The following is a 24753-nucleotide window of genomic DNA, read 5'->3' on the forward strand; positions in this document are numbered from 1 at the left end:
GTTAGCCAAACAACTGATACAATGACCTTGTTAATCTCTAAAATACAATGGGAAAGAATGGTATTAGCACCTCCTACCTCATAGGGTTACTGTAAGGATGTAATGAGAGGCTGCATGTGGAGTCCTTACAATAAGCATTTGGAGGGTAACAATTACCCTCATTTCACAGATGAGGAAGTAGTAAGTGAAATGTTGAAGACCACACAGTATGTGGTAGAGCCAGGACTGGAACTCAGACATCCAACCCCCAGAGCGGATCTTGTACTCCCCATGCTATTCTGCTTCAAGAAGGATAAAACAAGGTAATATATAAAGAGCCCGATGGAGTCCTGGGGATGGTACCTAACCGTGCTCAGGAGAGCATCATGGTTGAGAGCGTGGGCTATGGGCACTGATGACTTCCAACGACATCCAATTCTGCCCTGCCATTACCAGATCTGTGACGTACGCACAAGCCCCAGTTTTCTCAGGTGTAAAATGAGAGTGATACTACCAATCTCACGGAGCTGTAGAGAAGACGAAAGAAGGTAGCCCGTACCAAAAGCTTCTGACAGAGCCAGGCACAGATCAGTGTTCAAGAAACACAGGTATTAGGAGGAAGCAGGAGAGAGCTGGGACCTCCTGCCCCTCCTAGGACTGCTCAACCACCTTCTCCCTCCCGCCACGCAGGATCATAACCAACATTTATGCAACTTTCCGACTTGGAAAACAGCACCACACCATCTCCTCACTACAAGCCTGGGAGGTAAGGCAGGAATTATTGTGATTCCTGTTTTGTGGATAGGAAACTGAGGCACAATATTACCAGAATATTAGAGGTAAGAAGCAGGCTAGGACTTAGCTCCAAACCTCTGATCGTCATACTTACTGTATAGCCCCTCACCCAGCAGCCTCTCCTCCCAAAAGCCTCTAGGTCAGAGAGGAGCGTTTCTCTATGAATGAATGAATGAATGAATGAATGCAATATTTAATGTCTTAATTAATTTGACGAATGAAAGGGGGGTGCAACGTGGCTAAATCTGGGCCCCAGCGTGTGGCGTCTGTGGGACCCTGGCCCTACCAGCCTCAGTTTCCCAATCATTAAAGTAAGGATGCAAACACCTCCTTTGCAAAGGCATCAAATGAAACTCTGTGTGTAACAAGCCGACACAATGTACCTGGCACATCTTTAGGCTTCTATAAATGGCAACAAAATCTGACTAACGGGTTTTCCTGGGGCAATACCCACCTGCCAGGCACAGAGGGAGACCCTACGGGGCAGAGCTGGTCAGCAGTCGTCCGGGGAAGTGAAAGAGGAGCCGGTTTGGCGGACTGGAGAAACGGGCCGCGAGGAGCAGGCACTCCTCCACTCGTGTGAGCCGGCCGCTCCGGCCCGACCTCGGACTTGGGCTCCCGCAGAGGGCGCGCCCCGGGTCCCACCTGCTCGCAGCAGCCACCACTCCGGAGGCCAGTCCCAGCGCCCTGCTGCTCGCTGTCGGGGAGACCCCGGCGCCGGAGTCCGAGAGGACAAGCCCAGCCCTGGGCCCGGAGTCCGGACGCGGGTCTCCCGACTACCCCACGAAAAGAGCGGGAGAGGTTTCCGTATCGGGAGCGCCGCGCGAGAACCCCCCCACCGCAACGGAAAGAAACAGACCCCACCGGCGCCCCCTCCACGTGGCTCCCGCTCCCCTCCGCCGCCCTCCCCCCTGCCCACCCCCAACTCCCTACCTGCCGAAGTGCCCCACGTGGTCAAAAATCAACTCCAAATTGTGGGGCTTCATGGTGCCGCCGTGCGCTGCGCTCCCCAGCTGGACACTCCGAGCGCGCCGAGCGCCCGGGACGGCGGGCACCGCGCCCCGCCCCGCCCGGCTCCGCCCCGGCCCGCCGCGCCCCAGGGGGCCAGCCCCGCCGGCAGTCCCCCGCGCGCCAGCGGGCGGCTCGCGGGGCCGGGCTCGCTTCCCCCCTCCCCGCCCGCGCAGCCTCCGGCTTCTCCCCGCCGCCGTGGTCCCGGGGCCCGCCGTCGCGCCCGCGCCCTCCCTCCCTCCTGTGGGACACTCGCCGCGTCGTCGTGGTCGCCTCTCTCTCTGTCTCTCTGTCTCTCTCGGTCGTGCCGGTGCCTCGGGACTGCCCGAGGAGGCAATGCAGAGACCGGGGTTAGGTTTGGGGGCCGCAAGAACCTAGCATCTTTGGAAAGACACGCCTCACAAGCGTGGCACTCAGACTTGCGGGAAGGGGCTACTGCAGGTACTTGATTTTTCTATGTAACGTTTCTGGACTCCACTCTCGCCTGGGACAAAAACCGCTCTCTCAGACGAGGCCGACAGTTTGAGGGCCAGGACAAGAGTCTCCAAGAGCAGAGCATAAAGAACGGATTCTGATGGCCCCGAAAAGTGACAGGATCTGGCAGGGCTGTGTTAAAGCTTTTATGTCACCCAAAGGGCTAAAGAACGTTCTGGGCAGAGGCTCGAGCAGAACGGTGGCAACAAGAAACTTGTACTTGAGCAGGATTTGAAAAAGAGAGAAAAGCTCACTCCCAAAATACTTCCCTCACCTACTGGTATATTCTGGATACCTATCCTTTGTCAGTTAAGTGTTATGAGAAATTGTACTTTCAATCCATTTATGGTGTTTTCGATGATCAGAAGTGGTATTTTTTATCTTAATGAAGTCAAATTCATACATATGTTCCTTTAGAATTTGTGGTTTTGCATCTTGTTTAAAAAATTCTGCTTTACCGGGGGCACCTGGGTGGCCCGGTTGTTTAAGTATCCCACCTGGCCTCAGATCATGATCTCAGGGTTCATGGGTTCCAGCCCCTCAACAGGCTCTATGCAGACGGCTCAGAACCTGGAGCCTGCTTCGGATTCTGTGTCTCCCTCTCTCTCCCTCTCTCTCTGCCCCTACCCACCCCCCCCCTCTGAAATGAATAAACATTAAAAAAAAATTTTTTTAATTCTGCTTTACCATGAGGTCACAAAATATTCTATTTTCTTCTCAAAGTTATAGCTTTTGGCTTTTCTCATTTAGGTCTTAAATCCACTGAAAGATCATTTAGTTTAAGATAGAGATCCAGTCTGGGGCTTTTGTCATACACATAAAAAGTTGTCCAGCACCATTTATGGCATTTTCTATCTCTGCATTGCCACCTCTGTCATCTATGAAGTTTCAATTTATGGGTGGGTTTGTTCTGGGCTCTCTAAATCTGCTCCAGTGACCTATTTATTTTTCCCTATACCCATGTGTCTTTATTATTATAGTTTCATACAACATGCTCCAATCAAACTTTTACTACTCTTCCAAAATAGCTCTTATCAAAGACACCATGGTCCCCATGTTGCCAAATCCAATGGTCAATTTTCAATCCTTATCTTACTTAATGTCCACTGTTAAAGAAAAATTATTTTACAAGGTATGATCATGACTCGCATAGAAATATAAAATGAACAAATCAGTAATTTTATTTCACTCATTAATTAATGAAGGAACCAATAAGATGCTACAATCTGTTCAAAGAAGAATTCAGTGAACCCCACATATAAAAATAATAAGGAATGCTAGTACGAAGTTACAAATAGATGCAGAACTGATCTGTCCACCAGGCAATGGCATTTCACCAATTCCACCAATGTATCAATTGCATTCCACTAAACACAATTCATTTCTATGGACAAGAACAATTTGCATTATTATCAGTTTTCTACAACTTACAAAGTTGTAAAATGGTTCAAAAATAATGAAAGATGAAGATAACCGTGAAGAGTATTCCAAAAGAATGTTCCCATCTCAAAGTGTCTCACAATACTTACTGGTACCACAATATTGGTTTGTCTTAAAACATCCTCCTTGGCTTCTGGGCTACCCCAGTCTCCTGATTTTCCTCTCACCTTTCCTCTTGCTGTTATCTCAGTCTCTTAGCTCCTCCTCCCTTTCCCGGTTTCTCTAAATGTTGGAGTGCCCCAGGGCTCTGAGCTCTTCACTTTTTACATTCTCCCTCAGTAGCATGTAGTTCAAGAGTTGGCAAACCACAGAGGCCAGGTCAAGTCTGGTCTGCCACCTGCTCTAGCAAATAAAGTTTTTTTGGAACACAATCATGTTCATTCATTCATATATTGTCTATGGCTGCTTTCATACCGCAATGCCAGACTTGAGTAGCTGTGACAGAGTGTATGGCCCACTAAGTCTAAAATATTTACTATCTGGCCCTTTATAGATAAAGCTTGTCAACCCATGATCTACTCCCAAGGCTTTCAAAACATGTATGAATGACTCCCAGATCTATGTGTCCAAGCTGACCTCAGCCCAGCACTCCAGACTTGTTAATACCACTACCTTCTCCACCCCTTGTCCACATGTCTAAAAGCCACCTCAAAATTACCATGGGCACCTTCAATCCCACTCCTCTCCAGCATTTCCTGTCTCAGTAAATGGCACCTCACCAGTTGCTTAGGCCAAACCCTGGGTATCTTCTTGTATCCCTCTCTTGTTTTCACAATCCACATATTTTTCCAATGGAAAATTCTGGTTGTTCTGCCTTTATGATAGAGCCTGATTCTGAACCCTTGTCTCTACCCCCACCGCTACCCTTCCTGTCCAAGCCATCATCTCCAGTCTGGATTAGGCAACATCCTCCTAATTGGTCTCCATGCTTCCTCCCTTGCCCCCCACATCTCCCCAAAATATAATTCAGAGTAAGACACTCCTCTGCTTGGCAGCTTTCTCTCACTATTAGAATAAAATCAGAGTCCTAGCATGGTGCGGTCTGCTTCTCTGATTCATCTCCCACCTTTTTCTCAACCACTCTTCCACTCCAGCCTCCTTGCCCATTGTAAACCACACTCCAGTCCCCACACTTTTACACTTGCTTTTCCCTCTGCTTGAAACTTTTTTTTCCACTTTGACTTTCTATTTATTTTTCAGTTTAAAAATATGCACCCCTTCCCAGATAAAACAGCCACAACTATATTTTAGGGAGATGTGTGGGACAAGGGAGAAAGCATGGAGACCAATTAGGAGGGGGTTGCACAATCCAGGCTGGAGATGATGGTTTGGACAAGAAGGTTAGTAGTAGGGCTAGAGAGAAGTGCACAGAATCAGGCTCTATCATAAAGGCAGAGCAACCAGAATTTTCTGCTGGAAAAGGATATGGAGCGTGAAAACAAGAGAGCGATGAAAGAAGATACCAGGGGTTTTGGCCTAAGCAACTGGTGAGGTGCCATTTACTGAGATGGGAAATAAACCCAAATAAATCACCCCCACCAAGAGTCTGGGACTTTACTGAGATATAATTGACACATAACAGTATGTCAGTTTAAGGTGTACAATGTGATGATCTGATACAGGTATAAATTACAAAATTGTTACTACAGTAAAATTAGTTAACACACCTATCATCTCATATAGTTACCGTGTGTGTGTGTGCGCATGTGGTGAGAAATTCTAAGATCTACTCTCTCAGCAACTTTCCAGTATACAGTATTATACAGTGTTGTTAACTACAGTCACCATACTATATATTACATCCCTAGGACTTATTCATCTTAATGCTGCAAGTCTATACCCTTTGGCCACCTTCACCCATTTCTCCCAAACTGCCCCCCCCCCACCTCTGGAAACCACCAATCTCTTTTCTGTTTCTATGAGTTCAGTTTCTTCTACCTGAGACTTCTGTCTCCAAGGAATCACACAACTCATTTCCTTACTTCAGTCAGTTCAAATGTTTCCTCTTTTGAGAAGATTTCTCTGCTGCTCCTACAATATCAGTCTTCACCACTCTCTAGCCCCTTACTGTGCTATCCTGCTTTATTTTTCTTCAACCTGGCATGTGTATATATAATTTGATATCACTGCTATAGAATATAAACTCCATGAGGGCAGGGACTTTGACATACAGTAGATGCTCAGCAAGTATCTGTTGAATGAATGAATGAACATAATCCAAACATCAGGAATAATGAAATAAAATGCACACAATTTTCTAAGAGCCCCAGTGTATCCACACATGAATGGAAGAAGGCTAAGGTCCTGGCTCAAACCCTACACACAACTCAGGCAAATCTTGAGATTTCCTACAGAGGAGCCCCCTAACAATGCACTTGCCTTCTTAGAAATCCAGTGAGATCGTTTTAACACAAATACAGGGCAGATGTATTTCTTCCAGCGAGTAGAAGGGGTAGAGGGGAACAGAAAAGGGAGAAAGGCAGGAACCCAAGAAAAAACAACGTTTTTGTATCCTTCTAAATCTAAATGGTTAGTTGTTTAATTGGGTGACTTGAACTCCTTGGCACATGAGTAAATATTCCAATGTCCTGTGGCCTCATGGTTTCCCAGCCTGGACTTTCTTTCTTTCTTTCTTTCTTTCTTTCTTTCTTTCTTTCTTTCTTTTTTAATGTTTATTTATTTATTTTTTTTTTTAATTTTTTTTTCCACGTTTTTTATTTATTTTTGGGACAGAGAGAGACAGAGCATGAACAGGGGAGGGGCAGAGAGAGAGGGAGACACAGAATCGGAAACAGGCTCCAGGCTCCGAGCCATCAGCCCAGAGCCTGACGCGGGGCTCGAACTCACAGACCGCGAGATCGTGGCCTGGCTGAAGTCGGACGCTTAACCGACTGCGCCACCCAGGCGCCCCTAATGTTTATTTATTTTTGAGAGAGAGAGAGAGACAGACAGACAGACAGAGTATGAGCGGGGGAGGGGCAGAGAGGAAGAGAGAGACACAGAATCTGAAGCAGGCTCCAGGCTCTGAGCTGTCAGCACAGAGCCAGACATGGGGCTCGAACTCACAAACCACGAGATCATGACCTGAGCCAAAGTCAGACGCTTAACTGACTGAGCTACCCACCAGCCTGGAGTTTCTGTTCAAAGTCTCTTTGGAACTATATCTAGGTATCTAAGAGGTATCCACAAATCGGAGAGAAACCAAAGAGCAAATGGTGATTAGGTTCATTGATGGGCAAAGAGTGACCTGGAGCTTGATTTATAAAATGCTAAGTACACATCAGATTATCAAGTTAGTAATAAATGTGTGGAAACAGATTTTCTGCCCATGGCTAAGAAATCACCAACATGAGCAGGAAGGGGATTTGTTTGATGTGGTGGGGGACAGGCAGAAGCCCACAAAATTGCTGCCAGTGCAGGTCTGCAAACCATTTCTCAAAGGCTCTGTCGCACCTTGTCCTCCCCATGGTCTAGACAGACAGCCACATGCTATCAAACCAAAGTCCTTCTTCAGCAGAGCCCAGGCAGAGCCTGCCTGAGGGGAGTTTCTGGAGTAGAGCTTGTCTTGGCACCCTCTCACTTCCCCGACCACACCTCCCTCCCACTCCAGGGACCCCATCACCTCTGTCCCGGGGCTCCAGGCTGGGGCTGATCTCTAAATACCACTTCCACTCCCACTGCCCCCTCACTCTGTCCCACCCGCCTGAAGGCTCCCAGCTAAAATTACCTCCTCCTCCTCTGTCAAAGCCCTGCTTCCCAAAGCCAGTGATTCTAGATGGAATTTATATTAATATTGGGTCCTCTTGTAGGAAAAAAAATATCTCGGCTCCTCCACTGCCTGTGAATGATGATGTCTCTGGCATTTCTTATCTTTGGCCTTTTTCTTTTCTTGCCCTATATTCTCTCTTGATTGAGCAGACTCACCAGTATTGGAACCCAGAAAACACCACCAAAACTACTTGATAAAGTCAAGCAAAGCTGCGGTAAGGGAAAGCACGGACTTGCCAGCGTCCCCGTAGCATTCAAAGGGGGAAGGGCAAACGCAGGTGAGGTCTTGGAGTCTAGTTTCAGGAAGGTCTTTCCATGGGGTTGACTGGGCTTGGAAAAGGATCTTAATATATGAGTTTAGAATTGGAGAGCACAGAAAGGTAAGGATTTTGAAGCAAGGCATTAAGAGTCCTGGGAAGTAGGGGCACCTGGGTGGCTCAGTCAGTTAAACAACGGACTCTTGGTTCATTCAGCTCAGGTCATGATCTCATGATTTGTGGGATTGAGCCCCACATTGGACTCTGTGCTGACAGCATGGAGCCTGCACTGGATTCTCTCTCCTTCTGTCTGCCACTTACTCTCTCTCAAATAAATAAACTTTTAAAAATGAATTAAAAATATAAAGAGTCTTGGGAAGTAAACAGTCGTCTCAGGCTTTTTATTGAGAATTTGAAGAGTATGATGATCATTTAAATGCTTTGGGGAAATTCCTGAAATGAACAATAAGGTATTTGTAACTTTTATCTTCCTTGGCAAGAGTTTTCTAGAACAGTAAAGTCATGTTAATGAAGACAGAAAAATAGTAAAATTATGTCAATGTGGACAGTCAAAGAAGCTGATGGGATGAGAGCAGGCATGTTTTGAGCTCAGTCTTGTGCCTGACACACAGAAAATAATGGGTACATTGACCCGAACGGCCTTGGAATGCACTGTTAAGAGCTCACGCTCTGCAATTGACAACCTGGTTGTAAATTCCACCTCCATCACTTAAAAACTTTGACATGCAGGCCAAGTAACATCTCTCTGATGTCACTACGTGGTCAAAATGATTGAATTCAAGTAACAGTCCTACCTTACGGCACAGTGGTGAGGTCAATTAGCTAAGCCCTGTAAAGTGCTCTTGATACTTTTTCAGTTGCAAATAGCAGCAAACCATGCTCAAACTAAAGCCAGAAAGGGACTTTTTTGACTCACTGTGGGAGAAGTCCAAAGGTAGAGCTAGCAGGATATGTGATGTGATCCAGAGGGACAAACAGTGCCTTGGGTTTCCCTTTCTCTTATTCTCCATCTCTTCTCTTCTCTGCTTTTCTGTGTAGATTTCAATCCCAGATGAGCGAAAGCCTCTCATCAAAGGCAGGGCAGGGAATGATCTGATTGGCTGGCCTACATCACATGTTTGGTTCTCATTTTAAACATTTTATAGTCACACATATCTATAAATAACAGTATTTTATATACATTATCCCATTTTATCTCAAAACTATGGAGTTATATAGGGGAACTGAGGCTCAGAGCTATTAAGTATGTTTGAATTTACCCAACTAGTGAAAGGCAGAGCTGGGATTTGAATTAGTTTTCCCCTGATTCCATAAGCCTGCACACTTTCCATTGTGCAAACTGGACTCTCTGGGCAAATATTTCTCTTTTTAAAAAAATGTCTATTTATTTATTTTGAGAGAGAGAGAGTGGGGGCAGGGCAGAGAAAGAGAGAGAGAGACGGAGAGAGAGAACACTGAGTAGGAAGCCCCACCTCAGGCTCGATCCCACAACCCTGGGGTCATGACCTGAGCTGAAATCAAGAGTCACAGGCTGAACTAAGTCACTTAGGGACCCAGACTACATTTCCTTCTTAAATAGCTGCATAATATTTTTCTATTCTATAAATATACCATAGTCCATTTATCTAAACTTCTATTGTTGAACGTCATGCTACAATGAACATAGGGGTCCATACAGCTTTTCAAGTTAATGTTTCCCAGTTAGTGGAACTGCTGGGTCATATGGCAGTTCTATTTTTAATTTTTGGAGGAACCTCCATACTGTTTTCCACAATGGCTGCACCAATTTACATTCCCACCAACCGGGCATGAAGATTACCTTTTCTCCACATCCTCACCAACACCTGTTATTATCTTTTTCATACCAGCCATTCTAACAAGTATGAGGTGACATCTCATTATGGTTTTAATTTGCATCTCCCTGATGATTAGTGGTGTCGAACATCTTTTCATGTAGTTCTGAAGTTTTTCTTTAACCAGAACTTCCATATTGCTTTTCATTTGTTTTTTCAGTTACAATGTAAATAAAGTCTTCCATTACATCTTCGAATTGATTATTATTTTTTATTATTTTTATGTTTCAAAGGCTGTTTATTCTGTGTGTGTCTGCGTGTGTGTGTTTTAACCAAGCCGAATTACTTCCCATATTGTTTAACATCATTTGTCAGATGAATCTCTCTTAAACTTTCTAAATATAACATTACCTCATTTAAAAAAAATTAATGTTTATTTATTTTTGAGAGAGAGAGACACACACACAGAGTGTGAGTGGAGGAGGGTCAGAGAGAGAGGGAGACACAGAATCCGAAGCAGGCTCCAGACTCTGAGCTGTCAGCACGGAGCACGACACAGGGCTCAAACTCACAAATGGTGAGATCAGACCTGAGCTGAAGTCAGACGCCCAACCGACTGAACCACCCAAGGTGCCCTATAACATTACCTCATTTGTAATAGTGGTTATGTTAACCCCTTCTTTCTTTCAGTATTCCTCTAATTTCTTTCTTTTACCTAACTGAATTAGCTAATACCTGCAGAATGATGTTAAATAATCGTAGTGTTACTAGACATCCTTGCCTCATTTCTGACTTTAATGGAAACATACATTATTTCACCATTACACTAAATGCTGGCTTTTAGACTAAGATAGATCTATTGAATCGTGTTAAGAAAGTGTCCGACTATTGCTAAGTTTACTGCATCTTTACCCGGCATAGATATTGAATTTGATCAAATGCCTTCCTCATACCTGTTGGAAAGATAATATTAATGTTTTCCTATCACAAAATTAGATTTCCTAAAATTGAAGAGTCCTTACATTCCTAGAATTCCTAATTGTTAATGTTAGTGTTCTTTTAATGTGCTACTGAAGTTTGATTGCTAATATTTATGCTGGATTGTTGGATTGACATTCATAAGTGAGATTTTTCTACAGTTTTCTTGTGTAATCATTATTGCATATTATCAGTGTTATGTTGGCTTCATATAAAATAATTTGGATACTTTATTTCTCTTTCTAGGCTCTGGAACAGTTTAAATAGCATTAGAGTCATCTGCATCGTTCATAAAATTCTTCTTTTTTAATGATTCCTTGCTTTACCAACTTTTTTTTAATGTTTACCAACTTCTTAAAAATGTTTTTAATGTTAACTTTTTTTTTAATTTTTGAGAGAGAGCACGAGTGGGGGAGGGGCAGAAGCAGAGAGGAGACAGAGGATTTGAAGTGGGTTCTGCACTGACAGCAGCAAGCCTGATGAGGGGCTTGAACCCAAGAACTGTGAGATCATGACTTGAGCCAAAGTTGGACGCTCAACTGAGTGAGCCACACAGGCGTCCCGCTTTACCAACTTTTTCAGTTAACCACCTACTTGTCCTAACTGCCTTAGGTAAAAATATTGTTATTATTTCCAAATATGGTAACATTCATTATCCTTATAACCATAAGGATATTAAAATATCATTAAAATGAGGAAATAATCAGAGAAATGTGCAAATGTCTATATGCAAAATATTTCAATACAGTATTATTTATAACGAAAGCAAAAAAGGAAACAACTTAAGAGCTAACTATTCATAGAGGACTGGTTAAATTATGGTGTTTTCTATATAATAAAATACTGTGCAGCTATTAAAAATGACGTTTTGATATGGGAAAATAGGGCTTCCAGGGTTTGTTTTGTTTTGTTGTAGAGAGAGAGCACACATGCTAGCAGGCGAGAGGGGCAGAGGGGGAGAGAGAGAGAATCCCAATCCATGCTCAGCACGGAGCCCGACACTGGGCTTAATGCCACCACCCTGGGACCACAACCTAAGCTGAAATCAAGAGTCAGCCACTCAACGGACTGAGCCACCCAGGTGCCCCAGGACTTTCAGTTACTATACATTCCTAAACCGTCTGAAGTTTTTGCACTAGGAAATTGTTACTTTTATAGTAAATAATATATAATTTTAAAATAAAAACTAAATGATGGTGTAGTTGTATATTTGTTAACATGGAAGGATGTTCACAACAGATGGTAATGCATGTTTCAGAGCAATATGATTCCGTTTTTTAATGTGTGTTTCTTTAGTTATAGAAAAAGCTTGGAGGTGATTTTCTTGAGCTAAATGAGTTTTGGATATTTTTATTTTTTACTTATATGCATTTTCCATTTTCTTAGGGTGATTATAAATTAGATGGATGGATGGGCAGATACATAAAAAGATGGATGAAATGCAGAATTTCAGGATTAAACAAGAACCATTATAGAATTAACTGGATGAAAGGTCAGGCATGCTAATTGGCTCCAGTCGACTTAAATAAGTCTCCCAGTACAAACCACTGGTGAAAGAAGATCGTATTTTCTAGTCTCATCCCCCATCTTTCATGCCACAAATTGGAAATTGAGCACCCACCACCCAGCTATACTGTCTCCTACAGTAGCTCTGAATTTTCAGGACTGGGGAAGGAAGTGAAAGGAGGAAGGAGAAGAGACAAGAATATATAGACCTAATCCTACATAATTGCCACAGACCTTAAATGTCCTCCACCTTTCAAGGGAAGAATCCACTAAATGAGTTAATTCAATAAATTAGTGGTTTTCTAAGCATGGTCCCAGAGCAGCAGGAGCATCACCTAGGAACTTGTTACAAAGGCAGGTTCTCAAGCCCCACCCTAGACTAGCTGAGCCAGGAGCTTTGGGAGTGGGACCCAGCAATCTGTGTTTGATACGCCCATTCTGAGGCCTATGAACCCACTTACATCAATATTCCCAATCCAAGAGGATTGTCTGAGGCAGGCTGGTTTAACAGCTGAGGGGGAAGAAAAGTCTCCTTCCTTCTAGGAAATCTCAGAAAACACAGAAAGAATTAAAGTCAGTACATTCACAATAAGCTGAAGAAGATTCCTGAGTTTCAGGGAACTATTTCTCATGTTAAGTCTTTAACATTTGTCTGAGACTATCTGTATATCATAATCTATAGAGTACTATAGAATATAGTATATAGAATATATATATCTTATCATAGGATCCTAGAATGACAGACTGTCACAGCTGCTTGAACCTTGGAGATCATTCTGGAACAGCCTCTGGTTTTTACAGATAAAGACGCTGTGCTGAGAGAGTCCACTAGGCAAACAGCAAAGTACAAACAAGGTGCATCCTCAATTGTTTGGAGTTGTTCCCAATAGGCCCAAAGAGACCCAAGCTGTGGTTACTTAATAATGTACCAAAGGGTCACCCATAACTGCCAAATGAAGTCTTTCTAGTAGAAGCCAAAGATTCTTTGAGGGTAAGATCTTCACCTTTCCAGACCAATGACAACAATCTCTAGACAAACCTAACCAAGTTCATTCTCACAAGCTTTCTTACTGAGAATGAATTTTAGCTCATGACAAAACTGAACATGAATCCCAGACCTTTCCCATAAAGGCCAGGGTTAGCAGTCTAATTCAATTATTTTCCTCCCAAATAATTTCACATTAACTCTTTATGGAAATGCATTTTCTTTGTCAACCCTTAAGCTCATGCTCTTTTCTTTTTTTTTTTTTATTTTTTTTAACGTTTTATTTATTTTTGAGACAGGGAGAGACAGAGCATGAACAGGGGAGGGTCAGAGAGAGGGAGACACAGAACGTGAAACAGGCTCGAGGCTCTGAGCTGTCAGCGCAGAGCCCAACACGGGGCTCGAACTCATGGACCGTGAGATCATGACCTGAGCCAAAGTCAGATGCTTAACCGACTGAGCCACCCAGGTGCCCCTAAACTCATGCTCTTCAAGGATGTGAGAAGACATTGAGTCAACTTTTAGTAATTTCCTAACATAATAACAATCTTATATCGGGCAACATTTTTTACTTGAAAGTTCTGTTTCAACAAATATCAGGGACATAGCCAATAGATAATTACTTGAAATAAGAGAGTCAGTGGCCAAGGCTTAGGTCATTGTTTTGTTCTCTATCCATGTTTTGCTATTGTTGTAATAGTATTTCTGTATAGGATTCTTTGAGTTTATGATTGAACTCTTCTGGAACTTGGACTCCTCCATGAGATTTTTGTGTATGGTCAAATAAAAAGAAAGTATAATCATTTTGGAATCACATTCCTGGAAAAAAGCATTAATAAATCAATATGCTTTTATACACAAACTACTTTGCTGATCACTGGGGGGATCAACCAGAAAAGTTTAACACATAGTCTCTGCCTTAAATAGCTTCATTACCAACAAAACCATTCATTAGACCCGTATAGGCAGAACTGAAAGCTAAGAAATCTCAAAACAAGTTTAAAACCTAGTGGTCATGTCTTGTTTGTGTCACTAGATGTCCTTTCACCCTCATTTTTATAAAATATTTTCTTCTGGGAGCAACCTTCTCCCCCTCTCTTCTGCAGGAACAAATCCAGGTTTTGTGAAGTCCACAGTTTATGCAATTGCAGAAACCACTCTAAAGGATAAAAAAATATATTTAGAATAGGAAAAAAATCACAATGCATTACAAATATCAAAAAGCTGACAAATACAAAAAAAAAATCACAAAATCTCAAAAACTTACCTAATAGTGTTATTACTGAATGCTCTGAGACTCTTTATAATCCTTTTCTCCTCCATGACATTGTTTGCTGGATCAAACCTTACCTGAAGCTAACTACCTGTGGACTTTTCTGTTAGATAAGCCATTATTTCTCTTTATTGTCTAAGCTACTTTGAGTTATTTACAATACAGAATACTAATTGATACAAAGATTACGAAAAACTCATAATAAACTTCAATTATACATAGATCTCCATCCACAAAGAAAAGTATTTTAGGATTTATCCCAGCTTGCAAAATATAGAATGATTTGTGCAATCACACAGCAATTTCCTCCAAGAGCAGAAGCAACTTAGAATCACTTAATTTTTAGCACTGTGTGATCAATATGATCAAACCACACAAGGATATGTGCAGGAATGAACACATTTGTTAGGTCAGAACAATAAAATGAAAAGATTATTATTGCCTTTACCAAGTATTTATTAATTAGCTCTTAATGGGAAATGGTTAAATGGCTCCTTTGGTGTGGTTGCCTAGAATTAATCATTGCCTAGTACTGGTTTTTTTCCCCAATGGAATAAGGAAATAGTCAATCTGCGTAGAGATGAAAAACAAGCGGGGAAAAGTTTAATTGGCTAAGAACTGTATTTACTTAAAATCCATTAAGAGCATTGGAAAGAAGCAAGCAGAAATCATAACATAACAAGCATTGGATAATGTAGCTTTGAGACAGAAGTGTGCTGTGAGAAAACAGCAACAGCCCTGAGTAGAAAACTCTATACAACTTTTAGCAGTATGGGAAACGAATGGTCCTTTTGAACGTGTGGGAGCTCAGCATGGGTCTGCTTGGAATAATGAAAGAAAGGAACCAAAACAAGAATCGCAGAATATGATGGAATGGAACCCTGTGGGGCTCATGGTGTGATGACTGCCTGCAAAGCACACTAAGTCCTAGCATGTGTGTCTTTTACTATGGCTTCTTTGATGATGACCTTCCTGGATTTACCTGGAACCCGTGAAAGGAGAAAAGGGCAGCATAATTTGAGAGGTCTGCAAAAACAGTTCATGTTCGGGATGGATTTTCTGACAGCAATTTGACAAAACAACCTACGCAGTTACTGCTCGTAATGGAAAAGTAGGTTCCGTGGCAGAATCACAGCACCGTGGGGTGGGGCCGCAGAGAGCACCTCATCTAGAATGTACTTGGCACATAAATTAAGGGACTTCTCAAAGGCCTCAGTCAGCTAGTAGCACAGTGGGTCGTAAGTAACTCTGGGTAACTTAGGCTGAAAGGATAGTTGAGCTTAAGGAGGAACGTTTGTTCCAAGTTGTGAAATGCATGCCTCCCACCCCCCTGCAAATTTATTCTTCAGTTTTCACAAGCTTCCTTCTCTCCACCTGCTCTCAGCAGATACCTGAGAATATCCTCCCTTTTCTCCCGACTTACTTCAGTTATAAATTGAGATTTATTCTTACAGAAAAATACACCTCCATAGGTTTTATGTTCCGGGAGGAATCTCATCCATTATCACATCTTGACCTCCTAGCCTGGTGGTGGCTCTCAGCCAATGTTTGTACAATGAACGCAATGCCACAAAAGGTAACTGAATTGCTCAGCAAAGGCTCCCCCCGTTCAGCTGGCTTTCGATTTCTTTGGTTTTCTAGAACAGCTTACTGCCCTGCCTTGCCAGTAGGCACAACAGTCTTTCCTTGCCAATTCACTTATGTTTTATGACACAGCTTTAACCAGCTGTCCTCCATCATAGGCAAAACTTCTCACTCACCCCTGGTGGGACTGCCTTCAACACCCAGCCCCTCAGTCTTGCCTGATTCTTATTTCTTACTGCACTAAGGACACAGTAGAGAAAAAACCAGTCGAGGACATGTACATACTCCCAGCACCACAACTACCCATGCTCCTGCCGCATGCCTACATACTCTGTTCTCTCACTGCTGTGAAGGGCGGACTCTGTTCTAACTCAGGCCAGCCCTGCAACTTGTGAGCTGCGTCCCTATCTCCTCTCTCCTACTCCAGGTCATCAATCATGCAGCTACCTCCTCTCTCCTCCCACACTCCCCTCTCAGCTTGGGATCTCTCCTCTGCATACAAGAATGTCTCCGTATCTTGACCTTAGCATTCTCTCTCCCCTGGCTTCCTCCTCTGTCGATGGCGAGTCCTTCTCCGTGTCCTTTACCGGGTCTTTTTCCTTTCTCCAATTTCTAAACGTTGGAATGCTCTGAGAGCCCATGGACCTCTTCTCACTGCGCCTGCACTCTCTCATGGGTCTCATGATTTTAAATACCATCCGTGCAGCCCTGACTCCCAAATCAGGATCTCTGGCCCTGAGCTTTGCCCCGAACTCCAGTTTCTTGGCATCTCCACTGGGAAGTCGGATGGGCATTCAACCTTGATGTTTTCCAAAACAGAATTTGTGATAATTGAGCTTCTCCCCAAGACTGCTCATCCACCAGGGTCCTATATCGTAGTGAGTGGTACCTTCAATCTCTTAGCCCCAAACTCTGGAATCTCTTTGACTCTTCTCTCACAGGCTACCTGTAAGCATCAGCAAATCGTGTTACCTCTACCTCCAAAATGCACCCCATTCCAGCCGCTGACTTCTTTGCCACTGTCCTTGTCACTTCTCTGGGCTATTGCAGTGGCCTCTCAACCCATTTCCCTGCTCTCCTTCTTGTTGGCTGACCCCAGCCTATTCGCAACACAACAGCCAGAGTGATCCTTTGGAAATACGGGAACCGTTGCAGAACTCTTAGAGCGACTCTCACAAGAGAACATGTACGAGAACGGTTATTGTTGGGGTGCCCGGGCAGCTCAGTGTCCAACTTTGGCTCAGTTCATGATCTCACGGTTCATGAGTTTGAGCCCCACGTCGGGCTCTCTGCTGTCAGCACAGAAGCCCACGTCGGATTCTCTCTCTCTCTCTCTCTCTCTGCCCCTCTCTTGCTTGTTCTCTGTATCTCTCCCTCTCAAAATGAAGAAATAGGCTTTTTTAAAAAATTAGGGGCAACTGGGTGGCTCAGTCAGTTAAGCATCCGACTTCGGCTCACGTCATGACCTCACAGCTTGTGGGTTCAAGCTGCGCATTGGGCTCTGTGCTGACAGCTCAGAGGTTGGAGTCTGCTTCGGATTCTGTGTCTCCCTCTCTCGGCCCCACCCCTGTTTGCGCTCTGTCTCTCAAAAATGAATAAACGTTAAAACATTTTTTTAAATAATAAAGAAAGAAAGAAGAAGAGGAAGAAATGTTACTGTTTGTGATAGAGGAAGATTGGGAACAACCTGTCAGTGGATAAATACACTGAGGTATATTCCTACAGCAGAATACCAAGCCACGGGGGAAATGAAGGAGATCCGTACGGGAGATACAGGAAGATCTTGAAAACATATTGTTGATGAAAAAAGCAATTTAAGAAAGTAGTTAAATACATCATGGTGCATCCATACAATGATAATGAGTAGGTAGAACAATATGTACCAAATGTTAAGATGTTCATGATATTCTGTGAAAAGGGAAACAGGGGGATCCTTTTTGCCTAACGGAAATGTGTTTTAATAAAAGGAATACATATATGTGCTTAAATATATACAGAATATCTCTGAAAGGAATGGATAAATTGATTTCTTCTGGGGAATAGAACATAGGGGTTAGATGAAGGGGAGGACATTTACTTTTTACTTTACACTCGGGTGCTGCACAATTTTTATCATGAGTGTGTGTGTTCTTTTATAGCCATATTATTAATCCTGAGAAACTGTGCCCACAATGCTTCTCATCTGCTTAGGTGCTTTCAGTCCAGCTCTCTGGGTGTATAATTGTGTGTTTAACAAGTATTCACCTGGATTTACATAGTCGTTTTGCAGGAAACTGCCACAGAGCCAGCATGTGGTTCAGACTGTTCGTCTCCCATTTAAATGCTGCTGCGTAACCCTCCCGGCTGGCCGGTGGGCTCAAGGGCTCACAGGAGCTGATTTAAATGCTGAAAAAGACTCAGAAAATTTCAGGTTTTACTGGCTTCTGGTCACTTCTTTTCTTTCCAATATATTCAAAAGGCAGCGTCTCGCTCTATTTCTTCTGCCCCTCCAAACAGGTAAGTTCTATCTGTGTTCATAATGTGATTGCACCGCAGAGAAATAATCTGTACCTTCCACACAATTAATATGTGACTATAATGGCAGCTGAAAAATAGTAGCAATCATGGGGTGAAATACAGTTGCAGACCTTCTGTATTACAGATTCAGTTCTCTGGACAACCTTCCCCCTGTGAAACAACTAAAGATGCCAGATGAAATTATTTAAGTGTTTTCATTTATCTAAATTTAAATACATAACAAAATGTTAAATTAGGAGTTTTGAGTGAGACCCCAAAATGCAATAAATATCAGATGCAAAGCGAGTTATGAGACAGACCAAGATAAAGATGTCCATCACAGGTGGCCAAGAATACAATACACTGAAGACACAAAACAGCACAGTGACTTTCTACCTGGAACCCCACTGCGGTGGGGCCTGTGGGAAGACTTCCCTGGTGGGAGCTGTGCTATGCTATGAAGTGTGATGATGCCTCTCTCAAATCTAGTAAGAAGAGCTTCCAGAAAACCCCTTAGAGAGCTTGATATGTGTTCCTGGAAATTGTGAGACACAGGGCGCAGGTGACTCAGGGGTGAGGAAGCTTTAAAGGCAGAGGCCAGGGGCAGCAGGGCAAAAGGCAGGGGGGGGGGGTACTTTTGAATTGTGATGAATCTGCATTCTAAAATTTATGTGGAAATGCAAAGCACCAGAATGGCCAAAAATCCTTAGAAGAAAAAACAACAAAGGAGGACTTTGTATTATCTGATTTCAAGATTTATTATAAAACATTTTGTTAACATTCATTCATTTTTGAGAGACAGAGATAGAGCATGAGTGGGGAAGGGGCAGAGAGAGAGGGAGACACAGAATCTGAAGCAGGATCCAGGCTCTGAGCTGTCAGCACAGAGCCTGACGTGGGGCTTGAACTCATGAACTGTGAGATCATGACCTGAGCTGAAGTCACACACTCAACCGACTGAGCCACCCAGGCACCCCTCAAGATTTATTATAAAGCTACAGTAATTAGGACAGTGTGTGTTGGCATAAAGATAGACATATAGAGCAATTGAACAGAAAGTCCAGAAATAGATTTACATTTATACAGTCAATCATCTTTTGACAAAGACCCCAAGGCAATTCAATGGGAAAAGGATAATATTTTCAACAACTGGTGCTTGAATAATTGGATGGTGAAAGAAAAAAGAAAGAAAGAAAGAAAGAAAGAAAGAAAGAAAGAAAGAAAGAAAGAAGGAAAGAAAGAGAAAAGGAAAAAAAGAGAAAAAGATGATCTGACTATAAAAAATTAACTTGAAATAGATCAAAGGTATACACAAAGGAGTTAAAATTATATAACTTCAAAAAGATAACTGTACTAGTTATCTATTGCTAAGTAACCATATTACCACCGATTTGGTGGCTTAAAACAACACACAGTTGTTATCTCACAATTTCTGCAGGTCAGGAGTCCAGGCATGGGTAGGTGAATCTTCTGCTTAGGGTCTCACAAGACTGCAGTCAAAATGTCAGCCAGACGATAGTCTCACTCAAGACTCTACTAGAGACAGTTACTGGCAGAAGTCAGTTTCTTACAGCTGTAGGACTGAGGACTTCAGTATCTTGCTGGCCACAGGCCAGAGGCTGCTCTTAGCTCCTAGCTCTTAGTTCCTTACAATGAGGGGTTCCCTACGTGAATACTTGCTTCCTCGAAACCAGAGAGAAAGAGACCCCAGCAAAGTGGAACTTAAAATCTTAAGTCACATAATCACGTAATCACACGTAGTCGTATATATATCATCCATTTTGCCATATTCTGTTGATCAGAAACAAGCCACAGGTCTTGCCCACACTCAAGGCCAAAAGCAATAGAACAATGAAAGAAAATATATAGAAATCTTGCTGTTTGCAATGATGTGGGTGGAGCTAGAGTGTATTATGCTAAGTGAAACAAGTCAGTCAGAGGAAGAGAAATACCACATGATTTCACTCCTATGCGGAATTTAAGAAACAAAACACATGAACATAGGAAAGGGGGAAAAGGAGAGGGAGGCAAATCATAAAAGACTCTTAATTACAGAGAACAAACAGGGTTGAAGGAGAGGAGGGGGGAGGGATGGGCTAAATAAGTGATGGGTTATCAAGGAGGGTACTTGTGATGCACATTGAGTATTACCTGTAAGTGATGAATTACTAAATTCTACTCCTGAAACCAGTATCACACTGTATGTTAACTAACTAGAATTTAAATAAAAATTTGAAAATAAAAGAAAAAGAAATTTAAAAAAAAATTTTTTATGTTTATTTCTGAGACAGAGACAGAGCATGAGTGGGGGAGGGGCAGAGAAAGAGGGAGACACAGAATCAGAAGCAGGCTCCAGGCTCTGAGCTGTCAGCACAGAGCCTGACACGGGGCTCGAACCCACAAACCGTGAGATCATGACCTGAGCCAAAGTCGGTTGCTCAACCGACTGAGCCATCCAGGCGCCCCAAGAAAAAGAAATTTTTAAAGAAAGTATATAGCTTTTCTGCACTGATAGGGGGAAAAATGTACATGACCATAGAAATCCTTTGTTTATTTGTTTGTCTGTTTAAAATAAAAAAATAGTTCTACAATGGTGCCTGGGTGGCTCAGTTAGTTGAGTATCCACTCTGGATTTCAACTTGGGTCATGATCTCATGGTTATGGGATTGAGCTCCACATCTGACCTTGAGCTGACAGCATGAAGCCTGTTTGGGATTCTCTCTCTCCCTCTCTCTCTGCCCCTCCCCTGCTCCCACACACTTGCTCTCCCTCTCTTCCTCTCAAAATAAATTTTTTCTAAAAAGTTCTACAAAGTTATTTCTTGTATGTTGATTTGCATGGTGGTATCTTTTCCATGTATGCTTTTTTTTTTAATTTATTGAGGAATAGTTACCATACAATATTATATTATTTCAGGTGTACAACATAATTTGATATTTGTATATACTATGAAATGATCACCACAATAATTCTAGTTAACATCTGTCACCACACATAGTTACAGAATTATTTTTTCTTGTGATGAGAATGTTCAAGATTTACTGTCTTAGCAACTTTCAAATACACAATACAGTGTTATCAACTATAGTCCTCATGCTGACTTATTTGATAACTGGAAGTTTGTGCCTTTGACTCCTTTCACCCATTTTGCCCACTCCCCCCACCCCCCACCTCTGGCATGAACTTGTTCACTCTATCTATGTTTTAGTTTTTTTTTTTTTTTTAGATTCCATATATAAGTGAGATCATACAGTATTAGTCTTTCACTGTGTGATTTACCTCACTTAGCATAATGCCTTCAAGGTCCATCCATGTTGTCACAAATGGTTAGATTTCATTATTTTTATGATTGAATAATATTCTATTATATATATGTGTGTGTATATATATATATATATGTGTGTGTGTGTGTGTGTGTGTGTGTGTGTGTGTATATATATACACACATTTTTAAAGGTAGGCTCCACACCCAGTGGGGGGTTTGAACTCACGACCCCAAGATCAAAGAGTAGCATATTCTACTGACTGAGCCCACCAGGTGCCCCCTTTACATTTTTTTAAACCCATTTCATCGATCAATGGACACTTAGGTTGTTTCCATATTTGACTATTGTAAATAATGCTGCAATGAACATGATGGTACATATCTTCTTGAGTTAGTGTTTTTGTTTTCTTTGGATAGATATCCAGAAGTGAAATTGCTGCATTAGATGGCATAGCTCGATTTTTAACTTTTTCGGGAACCTCAGTGTTGTTTTCCATAATGTCTGCACCAATTTACATTTCCACCAACATTGCACAAGGGTTCCCTTTTCCCCACAATTTTACCAGCATTTGTTATCTCTTGTCTTTCTGTAATAGCTATTCTAACAGGTATAAGGTAATATCTCATCATGATTTTGATTTGCATTGCCCTCATGATTAGTGATTTGAGCATCTTTTCATGTACTCGTTAGCTGTCTGTATAGGATATTTAGACAAATGTCTATTCAGATCCTCTGCCCACTTTTTAATTGGATAGTTTAGTTTTTTGCTATTGAGTTATAGGAGTTCTTCATATATTTTGGATATTAACCCCTTATTGGATATGTTATTTGCAAATATTTTCTCCCATCCAGTATGTTGCCTTTTCATTTTGTTTTTGGTTTCCTTTGCTGTGCAGATGCTTTTTAGTTTGATATAGTTTATCTTTGCTTTTGTTGTCTTTGCTTTTGGTGTCAAATCCAAAAAACCATCCAAGATCAAAGTCAAGGAGTTTACCGTTTATGTTTTCTTCTAGGAGTTTTCAGGTTTCAAGTCTTGCATTCAAGTCTTTAATCCATTTTGAGTTAATTTTTGTGGACGGTGTAAGGCAGTGATCCAGTTTCATTCTTTTGCATGTGGCCGTCCAGTTTTCCCAACACCATTTATTGAAGAGATTGTTCTTTCTACATTGTATATTCTTGCATCCTTTGTCAGAAATTAATGTTCCATAGACGCATAGGTTTATTTCTTGGGTTTCTGTTCTGTTCCATTGATCTATGTGTCTCTTTTCATGCCAGTATCCTCCTGTTTTGATTACTATTCCTTTGTAATATAGTTTGAAAACCAGGGAGAGTGATGCGTTAAGCTTTGTTCTTCTCAGACTGCTATAGCTTAGGGTTTTTTGTGGTTCTATACAAATGTTAAGATTGTTCTATTTGCCTGAAAAAATGTCATTGGAATTTTGACAGAGATTGCATTGACTGTAGATTGCTTTGGATAGTATAGATATTTTGACAATATTCTTCCAATCCATGAATATGCATATCCTTCCATTTATTTGTGTTGTCTTCAATTTCTTTTATCAATGTCTTATAGTTTTTAGAGTACAGGTTTTTCATCTCCTTGGTTAAATTTATTCCTAGGTATTTTATTATTTTTTATGCAATTGTAAATGGAATTATTTCCTTAATCTCTTTTTTTTATTAAAAAAAATTTTTTTAATGTTTATTTATTTTTGAAGGAGAGAGAGACACAGAGAGGAGTGGGGGAGGGGCAGAGAGGGCGAGAGAGAGAGAGAGAGAGAGGCATAGAATCTGGAGCAGACTCCAGGCTCTGAGCTGTCAGCACAGAGCCTGACGTGGGGCTAGAACTCACAAACCGTGAGATCATGACCTGAGCTGAAGTCGGACACTCAACTGACTGAGCCACCCAGGCGCCCCTCTCTCTTTTTTTTTTTAAGAGAGAGAGAGAGAGCACTGGTGCAAGTGGGGGAGGAGCAAAGGGAGTGGGAGAAAGAGAATCTCAAGCAGGCTCCACACTCAGCACAGAGACTGTCGTGGGACTCAGTCTCACAACCGTGAAATCATGACCTGAGCTGAAATCAAGAGTCGGATGTTTAACAAACTGCACTACCCAGGTGCCCCTTTAATTTCTCTTTCTGTAGTTCATTATTAGTGTATAGAAATGCAACAGATTTCTTTGGGGTGCTGGCTGGATCAGTTGATAGCACATGTGAGTCTTGATCTTGAGGTTGTAAGTTCAGGTCCCACACTGGATGTAGAGATTCCTTAAAAATAAGATCTTTAAAAAAAGAAATGCAACAGATTTCTGTATATTAATTTTTTGTTTCCTGCAACTTTACTGAATTCATTCTCTTAACAGTTTTTTTGGTAGGGTCTTTAGGGTTTTCTGTATATAATATGTCATCCGCAGATAGTGACAGTTTTACTTCTTCCTTTCAAATTTGGATGCTTTTTATTTCTTTTTCTTGCCTAATTACTCCAGCTAGGACTCCTAATATCATACGAATAAATGTGGTGAGAGTTGGGCATCTTTGTCTCGTTCCTGATCTTAAAGGTAAAGCTTTAATGTTTTCACTGTTAAGCATCCATGTATGTTTTTATTTCCATATTTAGGCTATAAGTTCCTGAAGAATAGGGACTATCTTATACTTTATAAGTCTTAAGGCACCCAGCAACAGTGTCTCACATGTGTCAAACACTCAAGAAATATTTGGCTAGCGAGGCGCCTGGATGGCTCAGTCAGTTGAGTGTCAGACTCTTGATTTAGGCACAGGTCATGATCCTGGAGTCGTGAGATCGAGAGCCATGTTGGGTCTACTTGGGATTTTTTCTCTCCCTCTCTCTGTCTGCCCCTCCTTCCCACTCTCTCTCTCTCACTCTCTTTCTCGATCAAAATTAATAAACATTTAAAAAGAGACATATTTGGCTAGAGAGTCAACTCTGCACGATGGAAAGTATGCAGGTTTATGGAATCAGGGAAAGACTAATTCACATCCCAGCTCTGCCATTCACTAGTTGGAGAAACTCAAACATACTTGATAGCCCTGAGCCTCAGTTTCCCTATATAACCCCATAGTTCTGAGATAAAATGGGATAATGTATATAAAGTACTTGGATAACTATAAAACAT

At 42.0% G+C, this 24753-nt stretch overlaps 1 protein-coding gene across 1 annotated transcript in view; it reads right to left on the minus strand.

Annotated features, from left to right (window-relative positions):
• Positions 1 to 1835, minus strand: part of SLC22A16 (solute carrier family 22 member 16) — a 41365-nt gene extending 39530 nt beyond the window's left edge. Inside the window, exon 1 of the mRNA XM_042939573.1 lies at positions 1708 to 1835. Coding sequence (XP_042795507.1) covers positions 1708 to 1760 — 53 coding nt within the window. The 5' untranslated portion in view covers positions 1761 to 1835. The remainder of the gene's footprint in view (positions 1 to 1707) is intronic.
• Positions 1836 to 24753: the final 22918 nt, after the last annotated feature.

This window comes from Panthera leo, chromosome B2 (genome assembly GCF_018350215.1).
Source record: "Panthera leo isolate Ple1 chromosome B2, P.leo_Ple1_pat1.1, whole genome shotgun sequence".
In the NCBI taxonomy this organism is placed as follows: domain Eukaryota; kingdom Metazoa; phylum Chordata; class Mammalia; order Carnivora; family Felidae; genus Panthera; species Panthera leo.